Source organism: Camelus dromedarius, chromosome 5 (assembly GCF_036321535.1).
Source record: "Camelus dromedarius isolate mCamDro1 chromosome 5, mCamDro1.pat, whole genome shotgun sequence".
Classification (NCBI taxonomy): Eukaryota; Metazoa; Chordata; class Mammalia; order Artiodactyla; family Camelidae; genus Camelus; species Camelus dromedarius.
The window spans coordinates 51,751,588-51,769,222 of NC_087440.1; the positions used below are offsets into that span (position 1 = coordinate 51,751,588).

General features: G+C 42.5%; 2 protein-coding genes across 4 annotated transcripts in view; one reads left to right on the forward strand and one right to left on the reverse strand.

Annotated features, from left to right (window-relative positions):
- Positions 1 to 4,410: 4,410 nt before the first annotated feature.
- The window catches only part of PYGL (glycogen phosphorylase L), a 49,310-nt gene continuing 36,085 nt past the window's right edge, over positions 4,411 to 17,635 (reverse strand). Inside the window, exon 21 of one of the 3 annotated variants that reach the window (XM_064485949.1) lies at positions 4,411 to 4,807. In XM_064485949.1, coding sequence (XP_064342019.1) covers positions 4,723 to 4,807 — 85 coding nt within the window. In that variant the 3' untranslated portion in view covers positions 4,411 to 4,722. Of the gene's footprint in view, positions 4,808 to 11,478; positions 12,774 to 14,360; positions 16,158 to 17,635 lie in introns of those variants that run through there. The other 2 variants (XM_031453711.2, XM_031453710.2) reach the window with 2 other exon arrangements.
- Positions 6,411 to 17,629, forward strand: ABHD12B (abhydrolase domain containing 12B). The gene is made up of 6 exons (XM_064485950.1): positions 6,411 to 6,551; positions 6,994 to 7,031; positions 14,968 to 15,050; positions 16,099 to 16,177; positions 16,782 to 16,900; positions 17,000 to 17,629. The coding sequence occupies exons 1-6, from the start codon at positions 6,485 to 6,487 to the stop codon at positions 17,025 to 17,027; spliced, it is 414 nt and encodes a 137-aa protein (XP_064342020.1). The 5' UTR covers positions 6,411 to 6,484; the 3' UTR covers positions 17,028 to 17,629.

A 17,635-nucleotide genomic window follows, 5' to 3' on the forward strand; every position in this document is an offset into this window, starting at 1 on the left:
AGTTGAACCTGGGGTGATTCTGGGAATCTGGTGAGTGCACTGACTGGACACTGGCGTGCTTGGTGGATGGAGCTTTTCATGTTACCAGGGCAAGGGTGAGCCATGCTGTGTTACTTGCCTATGGAGAGGTCAGTGTTCCTTGGGGAAAGCTGTTCCTCACATCTTCCCTTTGCAGTGATGTTTGACTTGCTTGAATTTGCTTTTCAGGATTCTTGCTTCGGAGTGTGGGGTCTTTCAGGGGCTTTGGGCCTTTCACCAGGCCTGAGGGATTGGCTGGCCCCTCCCCTGCCTTACTCCTCACCCTCATCCTGCTCTCCCCCAGACCCTCTGGCTCCCAACATAAAAGCCACGCTCTGTCTACAGCCTTTCCCTCTTTGCTCTCTCTGTTCCCTCCTTTTGCCTAACTGCCCACCCATCTTTTGGATCTCAGTTGAAATGGCAGTTTTCAGGGAAGCCTTTTCTCATTTTAGGCATATGGTAATGCAACCGGTGCTTGTCCTTCACGGCATTTATTCCTGCTGTAACTGAATAAATGTTTGTGCAACTCTGATTACTGTGCGTCTCCTTTGCGAGACAATAACTTCATAGGTGAAGGACTTTTTTGCGGGGAGGTTTCATTGCTTACCACAGTGCTTGGTACAGAGAGCACTCAATAAGTATTTGTCCAGCAAATCGTGAGCATCCTATTGTCTTTTTTGGTGTGCTAATTTCAATGTTTTCTTCTGTTTGGTTTTACTCATTGTTTTTGGCTGCCGGTTTTCCAGTGCCCTGTTTTCTATTTCATTTCCCTGAATTTAAACATGTGATCACAGAATGTTTAGGAACCAGTATGGGTTCATGTAACTTCTCCCTAATCTGCAAGGTGCAGTTCCACTCATAGTGCTGGAGTTTGAAAATATTTTTATTCTTTGCTCTTGCCCCATCTGTCCTTGGTTTGAGGAGTCACCTGTCCCCTTGACTGGCTTATCTGGCTGGCAGTGATGCTGCTGAAGTACAGAGGCCTTAAGGTCTCATGTCAGACATTCTGCCTCTAAATGATTGAGGAACTGAAGATTCTATCTTCACGTGGCCAATTCTCTCTTTTAATGTGTCCTCTGGTGACATGTCATATGGCAGTGTTTGTATTATCAGGGTTAACTCGTTTGGCTGAACAAGGTGGAGGAACTGGAGCTAAGACAGGTGTTTAAAACCTCAAGGTCACTGGGTTTCTTGAGTAGAATAGCTTAGTTTCATGTTCAAGTTCTTTTCCCCTCCCTAAGCTGGTTTCCATTTCATTTCTTTCCAACTTGCTTCTTTAGTAAAACCAATTGCAGGTGGCAAATATCTATTATTTTTCACTTGTTTCCACCCAGTGGACTGCATTTCAATAAACCACACCCAAGAACTGCAGCCTTGGAAGAGTAATCAGTGCAGGAGTCAGAAGAACGAATGCAGTGAACGGTTAAAGGGATTCTCTCTGGGCATGGGGGAGTGGGGTAGGGCAGTAATGGTTTTCATTATAAGATATGTGTGGTATTGTACTTTAATTTTTACCAAGGGCATTTATTACTCACATAAATATTTATATGTAAATATATGTAAATACAGTCAATATTTACATGCAGTAATGTAATTGAGCTTATATTTGAATACTTAATATATAAGCATATACATGTAAATATCTATATCTGATTGACCTCAGGAGAGTTTCAGACCTCAAGTGAGGATGGAGAATTCCACTCTGTCTGTGTTGCTTAAAACCTTTCCTTGCTCTCTAGGCACACGGTTCCCAGGTGCTGGGGGGAAGTTGCTAAAGGGAAAGGCCGTGGCTGGTACGAAGCAACCCTTCGTGATGGCCACCCAATTATTATTTATCTTCACGGCAGTGCTGAACACAGGTCAGTGCCTCTACTAGGATTTTTTTTTTAAACAGAGAGAGCATTTCAGCCCTGTGGGGGAATGAAGGGCAGAGCGCTGTTTTGAATTCTGTAAGCACGCCTCCATATTTTTTTTTCCTTTGTTGAAATTTGAGAGTGTTCTGGTAATAGGCATCTCTTTTAATAAAATCTGTATATGCTATATGGAGAATAATGTGGATCTTTAACTGAAAGGGAGACTAACTTTCAAAATTTGGTTACTGATTTCAAAGAAGGCAGGGGTTCCTGGACTCCCTGAGAGTGGCGGAAATGCTGGATTGAAGCCAGGGAAGACTGGTTAGGGAACAGGCATGAGGTATGGGGAAAAGGACGAGCAGTTTCCACCTCAGAGGTCCTTCTCGCAAAACTACATGGACCTTCCTTTATCTCTGTGGTCCCAACCTTGCTTTGTAACAAAGAGCACCGCCCCCAACCCCTACCACTTCTTCCAAATCTGGCTCTCCTTGCATGTGCTGCCCAGGTCTTCGGTGGGCCTGGGTCATCATGGTGGGTGACGAGCTGTGACTGTGTTGCTCCGGGTGGGGGAGGGGCAGCGTGTCCTGGAGACCCAGAGACCTCACTCTGTCTCTGGGGGGACACTTCTGACTGAGTGATGTGCTCCGGAATCTGCCCCTTGGCTCCCTTGCCTCTGTCTCTTTTACTCACTGTCTTTTTCAGTCAGATGATGGCTTTCTCAAGACTGGCCTGTGCTCAAGGGGCTTTCTAGGAGTGTACGCTTCAGAGACACATTTGCAGAGATTTCCTGTGAAATAGACATTTTCCAACATTGTTTGACGTTGCCGTGCTTGTGCTAGCTTGGGCATGGTGTGACATCACTTATTTAAAGGCTGGTGTGGATCACATATTCATCTCTGCCCTCTGAGTGCATCCGTGGTTGCCCTCCGTTATCCAGCTGCCCCGTCCTCCCGTCCCTGCCGGAAGTGGCAGCTTGCTCTCAGCAGTCCTGAGCTGGAAGGAGGCCAAATGAGAGGCCACAGAGAACCTTGATGAAAACAGTGGTTCTAGACTTGGAACCGATAGGTGCCCCCGAGAGGGTCCACAAATTCCCAGCCCAAAATTTTACACAAAATTTGAAGGATGGATAAATTTTTTTTTCTGGGAAATAGGCCGTAGCTTTAACTTCATGTTCAAAGGACTCAACAACACACTAAGGTTTTAGAAACTTGTCTCTAAAACAAAATTCAAATGGTCTTTTTAAAGAATTCTCTGCCCTTTGAATTATCTTCGTCTCTCCCTTTCATGTGGCTAATAGAGAGCAACGATGTGGTTGTTTTGGAAACAACCGTTTGTTGTACCTCCAGGGCTGTGAGTCTCTCTCCAGTTCACCTTGTGCCTCATGGCAGACTGGACAGATCTGAGTTTATGAACTTGATTATATTATCCTTTTTCTGAAAAGCCACTTTCTGGAATTGACTTTCCTTTAGCTACTAGAAGTGTCCTTAGGACTAGGTTTGCTGTGTAGCAGTGAAAGGAGACAGACTGTCAGGAGGGTTTGTGGCATGCCTATGTTGAGAGGTGCCCCGAGGAAGGCGGCAGCCATGGGGGGCCGTGGATCATCCGCCCTGACATGTGCAGGTGGGCTCTGACCCCAAGAAACATTGCCCTTTCTCCTAATTGTTTGTCTAACCTGAAAGAGAAAGGTGTGAGAAAAGACGCCAGCAGCGTGGCAGTGATTTTTGATAAATTTGTCATGGTAATGCCTAATTCTTGCCCTTTTTGCTTTTAACCTCCTTTACAGGGCGGCTCCTCATAGACTTCGGCTAGTAAAGGTATGTGCAAAGAGGCCTTGAGGCACCAATTTTATGTCTCCATTTATTTGTGTCTGATCTTCCTCAGCCCAGGCGTGGTTATCTACGGAGAACTGGAGCGGGTGGTGGTGTCTGGAGCCTCACATCCCCTGAGTGCACCTCTCTTCCTACAGTGACCGTGGGGCATCGAAGCAGATGTGAACATCTCTGAGTCCCAAACACTTTCATGAACGTATTCCCTTTATCACCAGATGGAGTTGAAGTCACATTTATTTGCTTTTTCTGAGAGCTGGGGGAGGGGTTGAGAAAATACACTGAGTATGAAAGCCACTCCTTCTACTGGAACAATCTTTTTTGTGGTATGGGATGAAGACATAGGATGTCTGCTCATAAGTCATTCAGGCCCTGCTTCAGCCCCATCAGAGGTTCGACAGAGGGAAGGTGGCCACAGGCTCCAGGTTGCTGGGGCAGCCCCGCATCTCCCGGTGCGAGGAAGGCGGCAGGCTTTCCACGTGGCCGCGTCTGACTCAGAGCTGGCCGCGCAGAGCAGCTGATGCGCGCCCACACTCCAGTTAGTCATCTCTCCCTCAGGTGACCCAGCTGCTTGTCCATTTTTTGACCCCAGGACCTGATCGTGCTCCCCACAAGCCAGCTCCCACCCCAGAGCCCTCTCCGGATTGAACAGCATTTGTGGGGCCCGAAAGACACCTTCTTCACCCCCCTCCCCTGTTCAGACAGGACGCTCCTCCCCTCTCTCCTCACTCCCAGCAGTGCTGCCTGGATGGAGTTGTGTCTGGGATGACGATATCTATTAATTTTTAGATTTGCTTTCCACCCCAAACCCACTCTGTGTACTTCCCATGTGGAATGTTATGAAGCTGATGGCCATGAGAATGTGTATTTTTTTTCCCCATCTACTCTTGGCAAAGCTGAGTTGTATGTCTCCGTGTGCACAGAAAGGAGAAGAGCTGTAGGTGTAGGTGTGAAAAGTAGCCAGAGCATCCTTGTGGGAGTTGGGATGTGTGGGGATGTTATAAGATTTCTTCTCAAGGCGGATCCTAGATACCACACTCCATAGTCACTATCTCCCAGTCTGACCAGACTTCCTTAGCCCTGCGTCTTCTTCTTTGCATAGGCGATTTCCTTTAAAAATTCAATCTTAATTATTAAATTGTCTTTCCTCCCTCCCTCTCTCATTCATTCATTCATCACTTCAATCACCCAATACAGCTATTTTTCATTTATTTGCATTCCCACCTAGTTTTTATCTCTATACAGTTTTTATATTACTACGACTGTATCCATAAGTTATTTTATGTTGTGCTTTTACTTAATACCAACATTTTAAAAACATTCTTCTATGTTTTTCTGTAGTCATCATAGTTGCCAATTTAAACGGGGATCATTCTCTGTTGTATTTATAGACAGTTATTTATTTACTTAAATATTCCACTGCTGTTGAATACAAGGTTCCCTGCCCCCCATTCATTTAAAATTGTATTGCTACAGAAAACTATAAGCAGTTGCTTTATTCTTCTTTTGGAATTTCTTCCTGGAGATGAATTCTGAGGAATAGAGTCTGTGGCTTGAGTTACATTGTCAAGTTCATCTTCAGTTTATGGCGCCACGGACAACACACAGGTGTTCCCGTTTCCCTGGATGCTGAACTGCCCTGGGTCTTGGATAACTTGTTGGGAGGGAATGCAGTATAAGGGGATACTAAAACATTCCATTTACTTCCTCATTCGTAACGCAGTTTGTATTTAAAGGTTCAGTCGCCCGCATCTCTGCAGGAGTAGCGGAGGCACAGTGTTTGGACACAGGCAGCCTCAGGTGTGAATCCTGGTCCTGCCGCTGCCATTCGGGTGGACAAGTTACTTCAACTCTCCAGAGCTCAGTTTCTTTATCCATGAAATGTGGATAATACTTCCAGTGTAGGACTGTTCTGAGAATTAAAGTTTTAAAGATGCCTCCACAGTAAATTTTTGCCCTCTTTTATCTCTGTTTTCATCTATCACTGTGTTTTATTTCGTTTAAAATGCCATTTTTATATTCTTTTCTCCTTTATTTGGGGCTTGGCAGTGGTTTCATATAATTAAGCAATCTATTTTTGATCCATATGAACTCTTTATCTATTCATACTTAATATAAACATCTCCCCAGTATTTGATTGCTTCTACTACAACTCTGTCTAGAGTTCTGATCCTCCAGGAAGTTCCTGAAGAAGCTGTTTACTAGGTACCAGTGTACTTAGTGTAGCATCTCATGCAATCTTCCAACAATCCTGAAGGCATTGCTTTCCATGACTCAGGATAATATTTACATAGCTAAATTTTACGTGGCTTGCCCAAGGGCACAGAGCCAGCAGGTGGCAGGGCCAGGGTGTGCCCCAGGCTCTGTGACCCTGCTCTGCCACGCTGCGCTCCTCCTGTCCCACTGAGTCTCAGCTTCTCGAGTTTGAAGACAAACCCCAGATTTCAGACATGCATCTTTCTCCTACCTATTAAACCACCACAACCAGGATTATGGACGTGTTTGAGGAGATTAAAACACCTTTCCTGTTTATATCTCCTAATTCAGGTGATAACAGCTCCTTTGTCATCTAGGTGCTGAGTGATGGCGGCTTTCACGTCTTGTCTGTTGACTACAGAGGTACGTGTTAGAAACAGTGTACAGAGACTTTTCAATAAGCAGGAGGCTTTTGATGACCCTTATTTTGGAGGTGGTGATACTGTGTTTGCCTTTTCTTGCTGCCAGGGTTCGGGGACTCGACAGGTAAACCCACGGAGGAGGGGCTGATTGCAGACACTGTTTGTGTTTATGAATGGACCAAGGCGAGAAGTGGTACCACCCCCGTGTGTTTCTGGGGCCACTCTCTGGGTACAGCGTAAGTAGGGTCTGGAGGTCCTAAGATTGGTCCCTAGATGGGGTTCTTGGGGTGTGAGTGTCGTATCAAAGGCAGCAGTGAGCGGGGGAAGGACCCCTGAGCTTGGAGACGGGGACTCTTCTCTGGTGTCTGTTACATCCCACAAGTGGCTAGTGACCTTAGCACAACAGCGTGCCTTTCTGTAACACAAGGGAGGGTTTAGCTCTGTCATTATCTATGACACTGAAGCCCATTCCAGAATGCTCCTTGAGAGTTTTAAATAAAAGGGTTCTTATTTAGGGCCAGTGGAACCCCTTGAAATCCTATGCAAAATGTTGTGTCTACATGCATTTGAGGGTCCAGAGCTTTCATTAGATGCTCATACTGGATGTTGTGTTTTGTACTATTTACTTGACTATAGAGTTACTGCTTTGCACTGGCACTCACTTTCATTGCTTTACAGAGTTGCAACAAATGCTGCAAAAGTTCTGGAAGAGAAAGGTACGATAAGATGCTTATATGGTATAATTTCTTGGCTGGAGGTGGGAAAATAAAAACAATCAAGAGACTATTGTGCATATGCTGAACTCAGAGATACCTAAAGCACCCCAACTTTAGGTCTAACAGACTTCCTTTTTTCTATTTAATATAAAACAATAGCTGCTTTTCAGAGTTATGAAATTGAAAGTAAATACTAAGAAAAGAGTTCAAATTACCCTGAAAGGGCCCTCATTGTGAAGAGATAATAAGTGTTATTATGGAGTAATTTGGATTATAGGAGAGGAAATTAATACATTATGAAATAATAAGCAGGACTTGCTTTCTGCGGCCCTTCTTACATAATATTTATGTCCGTGTTTCTCAGAGTGTTCTCAGAACTGCCTTTATCAGAATCTCTGGGGGCGTTTGTTATTAACCTAAGTGTCCTGGATCCTGGCTGTTTTCATGAACTAGAATCTCTGTAACTAGGACCACGTGATGCTGATGCGCCTTAAAAGCTTACAAATCTCTTGCGTTATCTTAAACCTTACTTGGCAATACAGGTCAGACTGAATTGCGTAAACATTTTATCATCATATTATTTAATTATTTTATTTTGGCAGGGGATAGGGGAGGTAATCAGGTTTATTTATTTTTAGAGAAGGTACTGGGGATTGAACCCAGGACCTCATGCATACTAAGCATGCATACCAAGCATGCATTCTACCACTTGAACTAGACCCTCCACCCAGAATTACATAAGCATTTTAAAGCATGTCACCTGTGATACACAATCTTAATTATCTACGGACTTACTACTTACTTTAATAAAATGAACGTCACTTCAAGATTCCTATAAGCTCTCTCATAACTCTCTGTGCACACCTCCTTCATGGTGTTGGCAATGCTGTATTGTCTGAACTGAATTCATGAAAAAATGAGTACTTTGCTTCCTGGATAATGCATTATCTTAGAACATTTTATTTCCATTTGCATCCCGGATTTATGAACTCTTGCTACCATGTATTTTCATTTTCTCTCTACAAATACTCCATAAAACATTCTTATTCTTATAAAGTCAATATTTAGATTTACCCTTTTCTTTGTTCTTTATTACTTACAGCATCTCTGTGCTTCCCATCTGGGATTTTTGTCTGCCTGTCTGTTGGTGAAGAATGCTCTCAGTTTTGGCCTGAAAATGTCTTTATTTCATCTTAACTTTTGAAGGATATTTTCACTGGGCATAGAGTTCTAGGGTGGCAGTAATTTCTAAAAAAAACTTCTATTTTTGGTGGGGAGGTCATCAGGTCTATTTAATTATTTATTGTCAGATTCTTTTTTTCCTGATGGAGGTACTGGGGCTTGAACTTGGGACCTTATGCATGCTAACCATGCACTCTACCACTTGAGCCGCACGCTGCCTCTGGAGTGGCAATAATTTTATTTCAGCCTTTTGAAGCTTTTGTCATCCACTTTATTCTGGCTTTCCCTGTTTTGTTAGGGAGGCAGCTGCCAGTCTTACTATTGCTCCTTTGAAGATAGTGTTTACTTTTGCTTTTGGTGATTTTGGGGATTTTCTTTTTGTCTTTGTTTTCCAGCATTTTTACTCAGATTTTCTTAGGTGTTCTTAAGTTCTTATCCTGCTTGGGAGTCATAGCACATCTTAACTGTGGCTTGATGTTCATCCATTTTGGAAGACTGCTGGTCTTTATATCCTCAAATATTATGTCTGCTCTGTTCTTTGTCTTCTCTTTCTCTGTGACTATAGTTACACGGAAATTTTTTAGATCTGTCCCCATGGCCTATATGTCTCCAGTGTTTTTTTCTGAGTCTTCCAGACATTTTTCTCTTTGTGCACTAGTTTAAATATATTTATATATATTTTACATATTACACACAGTTCATTATATAAAATTTGACTTAATATTAAAATTTTAATAAATATTTTACTGTTTTACCATTTGTTATTTTCAGTAAGTTAAAGTCCATATACGGTAACTCCAACATCTAGACCTTTTGGTCTCGGAGGGAGTGTTGGCCAAACAGCCTAGTCAGTCTCTGCAGAACTCTCCCTTCCTGCACTACTTTGCTTCCTTCAATTACCCAAGTCATGAAAATCTGCTTGTGTATGAGGGGAAGGTAGTGATTTTCAATGATCAGTGCAGAGAAATGAAATCTCTTTAGTGAGAGTGCTTGTTAAAATGCACATTCTCACACCCCCTACCCTCCCTGAGATTCTGACTTCTGACTCAAGTCTGAAGTGGGGTCATGAATTTGCATTATTAAGAAGATTCATAAATGATTTTGATGCAGGTAGTTCATGGACGAGACCTTGAGGACCCCTTATTTAGGAAAGATAGTATTTAAATATGGTAGGGGAGTTATTTCTTCTTTATTATTCTCAAGGATCCCCAGTTGACGCTATTATCCTGGAAGCTCCATTTACCAACATGTGGGATGCGACCATCAATTATCCCTTGTTGAAGGTGAGTCTCTGGTTCGTCTTCACAAGACGTCAAGACGTAGCTATTTCCACACACTTCTGTTGATTAGCTATGGCCTCTTTCTTAACTAGGCTTATATATTTCTAAGTTACTCTAATTTGAGACAGGTTATTAGCCAGTTGCTAGTAAAGAGGGGCACAGTGGCTTTTGGATTTTGTAGTCCTTTTATTTTCTTCTAATGGGTTGAGTGGCTTATTAAGGGCCAAAGGTCTTTTATTCCTCCCGTGAACTAGACCGTACTTCTTATCTTTTTGAGTTGTTCTCTGTTTGGGATAATTAATAACACTGTTGCTATGAACATCCTTGAACGTCTGTAAATGTCTAAGTATTCACTGGTGCATACCCTAGGAGCCGATGCTGGAAAATACAGTTCACCTCTAGTGGTTATTAGCACCAAACAGTTTTCGCAGGTGATGGCCACTTTACTTTCCCACGTATTGTGTATGAGAGTTCCAATTGCTTCACAACCTGACCCTCATATTGATATCATCGTGGTTTGATTTACATTTCCCTGATAACCAAGGAAACTGGGTGTTTTCCCCCTTATGTTTATTAGCCATTTAGATACCATCTCTTGTTAGATATGTTTTCATGTCTTTTGCAAACATTTTTAAATTGAATTGTCCTTCTTTTTATTTGTTGAAGTTCTTTATAGGATGAGTCATTAGAAAATTACTTGCACTGCACATACATTCTACTGTTTTGTTTTCTCTTTCCTCCCTCAGTGGTTTCTTGTGATGAAGAGATGTTTCTAAACATCTGAGCCAGTTTACCATTTCTTATAGTTAATACTTTTAATAAGTGTCCTTTTTTTTTTTTAAAGATAACTCTTCTATGCTATCTTCTAGAAGTTCTGTTTTACCTTCTACATTTAGAGCTATAATCCACAGGTGTGGATTTTTGTATATTATAAGAGGTAATACCTACTTGTGTCATCTGTTCTGTGTTCTTTTGCCTCTACTTTCTGGCTTTCTTCTGACTTGGCAGCTGCATCTCAAGGAGAAAAAGTGGTATTGAGTGTCAGGCTCACCTCTCTGGGCTTCCCTTCTCTCTGGGTTCTTGACCACTCAAGACCTCACTGACTTGGTATATCTCTGACTTCTTCCCAGAAAGTTAAAAAAAATTTTTTTAAGAACCATGGCTCTGGTGTCAGACTTTCTGAGTTTTTCCCCAGGGGTGTCACTTAACAGCTATGTGACCTTAGACTAATGAGAGTTTTGGTTTTTTCAATCCTTAATTTAATCTTGATTCTTTGCCAGTTGTCTAATCTCTTCTAACACAAACATTCAGTATGTTCAAACACATGGATGTTCTGTTGGTTTCATCTCCTGTTTCCCAGAGCCCTCTGGCCTGCTTCAGTATGGACTTGGTGCTCTTTAGGTCTGCTGTGCGGTTGTCATTGGGGAATCATCCTGGGGATTCACTTGCTTTCCTGGTCAGATCTTGTTCTCTTTTTTGGCATATTCCTTCATTCTGGTGGCCACATCCTCTAGTAGCCTTCTGAATAAGGGAGAGTCAAGTAGTTTTTTTTTTTTTTTTTTTGGGGGGGGGGTGTTGAGATCCTTGCATGTGTAAGAATGTTTTTATTCTACTCTTTCACAGTTGATGGTATTTTGGCTGAGTTCTGGGTTAGAAAGAGTTCCCCCTGCCCTGCCCCCAACAGAATGTTGAAGGCACTGTTCCTGTTGCCTTCTGGCTTCCAGTGTAACTGCTGAATCTTTTTTTCTTTTTAACTTTTTAAAAAAATGGAGGTACTGAGGATTGAACCCAAGACCTCGTGCATGCTAAGCATGTGCTCTACCACTGAGCTATACCCACCACCCTGACTCATGGTTTTTAATGCTTCAACTGCCTCATCTGTAAAATGGGGGTAATAATAGTGTATTCAAGATTGTTGGGATAATTACATAAATTCATGTATGAAAAACATGTATGCTAGTGCCTGACACAGAGTAAACACTCAATGGCCATTAGTTATTTTTATTATCAGTGAAGTGCCGTAATTCTGAACATTACTGTTGAATAAGGAAGTGTACATGTGTGAGACATATGGATGTAGTAAAAGGCATAGGTCCTTACCCTCAAGAAGTTTCCTGTCTCATTGTGGAGACAGGAAATTAGTGGGGGATACAAAGTAACGACAGAGGTTTCCATGTATCACTGTGGAATCAATCTCATTACTCAGAATGGGAGGCAGCAGGGCACAGTGGAAAAGAGCATGGGCTCTGAGGCTGGACGGATTAGGATCTGAGTTCAAATTTGGCCTCTGCCACTAACCAATTATGACCTGAGTATATTACTTCCTTTTGTTGTGTTTTCCTTATTTTTATAAGGTTGCTACTGCATAGGGTTGTTGTGAAGGTTAAATTAAGTAAAATAATCCATGCAAAGTACCCAGCTGTCAGTGGGCACTCAACAAATGCTTGTTCCTTTGTCCCACCCTTTCTATTACAGAGTAGACTAAGCGAGGTGTCAGGGGAGGGCCCAGAGCAGTAATTTCAGGGTAGGGAGAATTCAGGGAAGAGAAGGGTATTGTGTGCAGGTGTGACCAAGGAAGATGCACAGGGAGATAGGATGTAAGCTCCTTTCCTGAAGGTGAGGGAGCGCAGTTAGAAAACAGAGAGGAGGGGGGCATGTGGGCCAAGGCACATTGCCAGAATGGGGCGATAATGTGTCATCAAGTACCTGAGAGTCCATGTAAGATCTTTATACACTTGTCATCCTTTTAAATTCTCACAGCAGCCCAAGGTTTGGCATCACTGCCGCCGCCACTGAGAGCTGAGGGAGAAGGGAGGCTGAGAGGTTTGCCCAGCAGCCCACAGAGAGGAAGTGGGACTCAGTCCCACATTTTCTAACCCCAGGCAGACAGACAGAATGCACACAGGCTTTGGCAGGAAAGACTGTGGCCAGATGTGGATGGGCTCGCAGCCAAGACAGGAGTTTTTTTGTTTGTTTGTTTTTTAAAGTAGGTATTGTTCTACTCCCAAAGCTTTGTAACAGCAGATTTCAGGTAACGGGTATTTAAAGAGTATTCATCTGGTGGAATTTCAGAACAGAGAGGAGGCAGGGAGACCAATTAGGAGGCCCTCACCATGGTCTGGGCTGGAGAGGGTGGTCTGACCTCTGAGTCTTGAGGGGCACCCCTGGCTGGAGAGGAGGCGGGTACCAGGAGGAGACTGACCGGGGCTGCTTTCTTCTTACTCCTTTGGAATTTTAGATGAATTGCTGAAGAGCTTCACTTTACTGAATTCTCAGAGTCCTGATTCCAGGGGTAGCAGAACCAGAAGACAAAGAAAAGAGATGAGAAATCTTTCCCTTAGTATGAGTAAGAGGAGAGATAAGGAAGGAAGGAGAGGCAGTGTTAGGATCTCCAGACCGCACCCCAAATGCAAGTCATCTGCTGTGAGACCATGCCGAACTGCAGGCCAGACAGACCCCCCCGAAAGCCCACAGGTTCCTGCAAACAGCAGGCCTATAGCATAGCTGGGAAGCAGGAATTCATCTTTACTGGCCCCCACCTGCACGTTCTATACGCATTTCCCTACCAAATTCCCCACCATGACATGAATTACTTTTTAAAATCAGAGAAAAAAATTATTTTTAGCTCATTATGTTTTGCAAGTTACTATTCTCTACATGACTACAGCTCAAAGTGGGAGACCACAACCAAGGACACACTCAAGGGCTGAGGCAACGACCACTAATTCTTATTTCCCCGCACTCATAAAGGAGCAGTGATGCACACAATGTAGAAAGTGCTTGTACAGTGAACACAATTCTCTACTTTTTAAACTGTGAAGCAGACGTTGCATTTCCGGCCTCAGCCTCCCTATTCTGTTCCCCCTCCCTTCCCTCGGCAATGTCCCATTTACGACACTGCACCCCACTCTCCGCTCAGGCACCACAGAGGAACATATGCAATACTTTGCTGGTTTTTTTCTCTTCATGAGTCTATTCCAAGGAATAAACTCTGAATGAAATTCAGTCACAGGAAGATGAAAATGACAGATAATAGCTTAAAGTGTACCTCTGGGATATTTGCACAATAGACTCATTCCATTTTTAGCAAATATTTATCAAGTGTCTGTTAGGTCCCAGGAACTTTCCCAGGTTCTGGGGACACCACAGGGAATAAGAAAGGTGTGGTCCATCCTCCTATGAGGTTTGTATAGTTGCTGGAAAGGCAGATAGAAGACAAGTGGGCAATAAGAGGATTTTGATTAGTGAGAAATGCTGTAAAAGAAATAAAATGATGTGAGAGGGAAGAATGACTGGGTGGGGGGGAGGGGCAAGTTTCGATCGCTGGTTAGGGAAGAGGTCTCTGAAGAAATGCCATCCAAGCTGAGATCTGCATGATAAGCAGCAAGGTATCATGGGAGAATCCGCCCTGAGGTGAGGTCAAGGCTGATGAGCTCCAGGATCAGAAGGCAGCAGGGCCTGAGGGTGGATGGGAGCTGAGTGACAGGAGACAGAGGCTGCAGCCAGATTCCATAGGGCCCTGAAGGCCAAGGTGACACGTGGGTTTAACCTTTGGAGGATGTGAAGCAAAAGAGTGATGTGATGAGAGTTGCCCGTTAAAACGCCCTGCGGGCACTGGGTTATGGCAGGGCGACCTGGGATTGTTGGTATAACCCAAGCAAGAGATGAAGGAGGGTTAGGCTGGGGGATTAGTGGAAACGGAGAGAAATGAATGGACTTGGGCTGCAGTTTGGAGGCAGGGTTAAAAGCTTAAGAAAGGTGCAGAGTTGCTTAGGTTTTTTGTCCTTTCCTCATTTTTAGTTGAAATGGATATTTTTAGGGCATAAAACTTATTTACCTATCAACTTAATCAAAATATGGTAAGAGCTGATATTTAGCTAGCATTTTATTTACTGGAATTTGCCATTAAAGAGGAAATGTTATATTTGGAGTCCTGTGGTCATTGTTAAAACCTAAAATGCCTTTTAAAAACATTGCAGCATTAAAGCATATTCAACAGAGTTTATAATGTTCAAATCCTTTAAAACCAATTATCTCTGTATTGTATACATTACCAGGATTTCCAACTAATCAGAATATTCCGTTCCTCAACTAAACCACTTAACTACTCTGTAGTTCACCACAGAAGCGATTTTTAGATTATGCATATCACTTCTCCTTTACAAGTATGAAGAAATAAGGTAGTGGTGCTATTTATTCTGAAAAAAGATAAGTAAAAACAAAATGTTAAAAGCGATTATGTATGGATGGTGGGATTATGTGTGATTTGTTTCTTCTTTCTTCCTTTTTGTTTTTTCTAAATTCCCTACAATGACATGAATTACTTTAAAAATCATTAAGTTTTGTTTTCAAAAAAAAGTTTATTATATTTAGAAAGTCACTACTCTCGATATTGCTACAGTTCATAGTGAGAAACTATAGCAAATGACTTAGCTATGTGCCATGTTTTAATTTTTTTCCTTTTAAAAAAATAGATTTACCGGAACCTTCCAGGATTTTTACGCACAATTATGGATGCCCTGAGGAAAGACAAAATAGTCTTCCCCAATGATGAAAAGTAAGTTTAATGATATAAAGATGTCCATTATTACTATTACCTACAGGATTCTAGGGGTAACTATCATGTAGCTGATTGAATGGGTAGACAAAAAGTCTGAATGAGTAGATGGAAATTCTTAGATGGGCACTAGGATTAGGGATAAGGTATCTACAAATTTTTAGTATTTGATATTATCCTTCTGTCTAATTCAGTACTTCCTCTGATGTTATAAAGGGAGTTGTTTAGGACATAACAGGACCTTTGAAAGGTCCTGGAGGGTCTAGCCTAACATTCCTTGGAGGAATTGTAGGCCTCATTCCCTGTGTAACCAAAACAGTTGGAGAACCTAGGAGTGCCTACACATAGGCAGTCGTTATCAGTCCTTTCTTCTATTTCAACACACTTGAGGGATCTAACATTCTCAAGAGTAACAGTGAGTCACTGTGGCAGGGTGGGTGGGATCAGAATTTGGGCGGGGAGAGGGAAGTACTATTTATTAGAGTGAGAAACAAGTCATCATTCATGTCATATCCTTTTTAAATTACAAACAGGAGGTTGACCAGGAAGCTAATCGAACTTGTTAATCACATGTCCATGCCATGTATTTATGGGGAAACATAAATAAATTGCTATAAAGAGTTCTTTGTCCTGTGGTAGTTCTTATTTTTGGGTTTTGAGTTATTTTCTTTTTCTGTTATAGTCTTTTAATTAAAACATTCTAGATATTAAGAAATAAGGTAGAATATCTTACGGAAAAAAATGAGGTTCTTTTAATTCTGTACAAATTCAGTGTTTCAGTGTTTTTGTTCTCTATTTTCAAAGACCATGTAGGAATAAATTAAATAACTAATTGAACTGTGTGAGTAAACAGAAGAATCTTGCCTGAAGGAAAAAGAAGTTACTGTATGAAGCTTATTATATGTGAAGTTGTTATTCCCGGGAGGGAAAGAAAGGGCGTTCTTGTATTTTGGGCAAACCTCATGTTTTGCTAAAGCTTTAACTTAGAAGAGGAGAAATCCCAATGTACAATCCTGGAACTGAATGCTTTTCTTCTACTTGTTCCTAGTGTTAAATTCCTGTCTTCTCCCCTTCTCATCCTACATGGTGAGGATGACAAAACAGTGCCTGTGGAGTTTGGAAGAAAGGTAAACTAAGCTCAGCGGCCGACGGAAACACACTATACTTACTTCAGCATTTTCTCAGCCAGCCAAACTTTGGCTAGAGCCTAAAGAAGGGTCTCTGACATTATGAGGGATTTTCTGCATCCCTAAATCACCGTGCGGCCTGGTGTATACAGTAAGCATCAGTGTGCTAAGCTATTCAGCTCAAAGGAGTGTTTGTGGCAGATCTCGATTCCTCAGCTGGGTCTTGGGCTCTGCAAGTATACAGAAGATCCCAGGCTGCTCTGAGAACCTCCATACAGTCTCTCCTTGCAGTGGCTCTAAGAATAGGGACACGGTTTCTTTTCTTTTCAACAAATAGAGGGGGCCCACTGCAATTCCTTGTCTCCTTGCAGGGTGGTATGGGCAGGGCAGGATGAGGTCTTGTCCCTGCTTCATATGGGCTGGCAGCGTTCAGTTCTGTGGTTGCAGAGGCAGCACCTGGGGATGTGGAAAGTGTCCCTAGCCCCGACTTAATGGAACTAACTCCCTAAGTTGGCTGTTTCCATACCCTTTTAGGAAAATTAGACTAGAAAAACAGCAGCTTTGATGATCAGCCTTTGGGTCCTTGTCTTTCTGCCCCTTGCAGCTCTATGAAATTGCTCACAGCGCATACAGGAACAAAGAGAGGGTCAGGATGGTGATCTTTCCTCCCGGCTTCCAACACAACTTCCTCTGTAAATGCCCCATGCTGTTAAAAACGGTGAGGTAAGCATTGCTTTGCTAAATGCAATTAGGGCTGGTCTGGCTGTCTTAGCTCATGAGCTGGGGAAAGCATGTGACCTCATCTAGGTCTTTTTTCTGCAGAGATTTCCTGAGCCAGCAGTGGGCATGAGGTCTGAGAGCAGTGGAGAGTGAAGACTTGGTCCAAACACCGCCTGTGATGTGTATTTTAAATGTAAAATTGTCCTGGGCTGCTTGGATAAGCCGAAGTCATTGGCATTTCTACAAGTCACTTGTCATTTTAGTAAGGGAAAACATGGATGCTGGGCATCAGGGAATGTTCTCATTCAGCTATCACATTCTACTTTGTGGAACATGCTGAAACTTCACTGTGGAGAGTCAGAGTTTGGTAAAAATTGGATCCCATCTAAAAATGTATAGTTACCAAACATTCTGGGGATATTTGTGGATTAGGTGGTCTTCGATTTGGACTTAGACAGCAGTATAAGAAAGGTGCTCCAATGTAGTTAAATAATTTGTATTTCAGTTTAGTTAACTTAAATGGCATTAAAAAGTTCCAAGCAATTTTCTAAGCTTTCAGCATTGCACTGGGGAAAGTCCTTGTGTGCTACTCAGTCTGCTACAAAATAGTGAGTTTTGGCACCCATGAAGCCTTTGGGAATTGACAATTTATTTTTAGCCCTAATAGAGTCATACACTTTCCCCTCTCAATTCCTGGAGATACTTAATGGATTATTAGCTAACAAAATAAAATCAAAG

Bases quoted from the DNA above. Each gene is read 5' to 3' on its own strand.
- ABHD12B (XM_064485950.1), top strand. From the start codon at position 6,485: ATGAATGGACCAAGGCGAGAAGTGGTACCACCCCCGTGTGTTTCTGGG. The intron at 6,552-6,993 runs GTAAGTAGGGTC...ATTGCTTTACAG, and splicing joins GGCCACTCTCTGGGTACAGC to AGTTGCAACAAATGCTGCAA. The intron at 7,032-14,967 runs GTACGATAAGAT...TTAAAAAAATAG, and splicing joins AAAAGTTCTGGAAGAGAAAG to ATTTACCGGAACCTTCCAGG.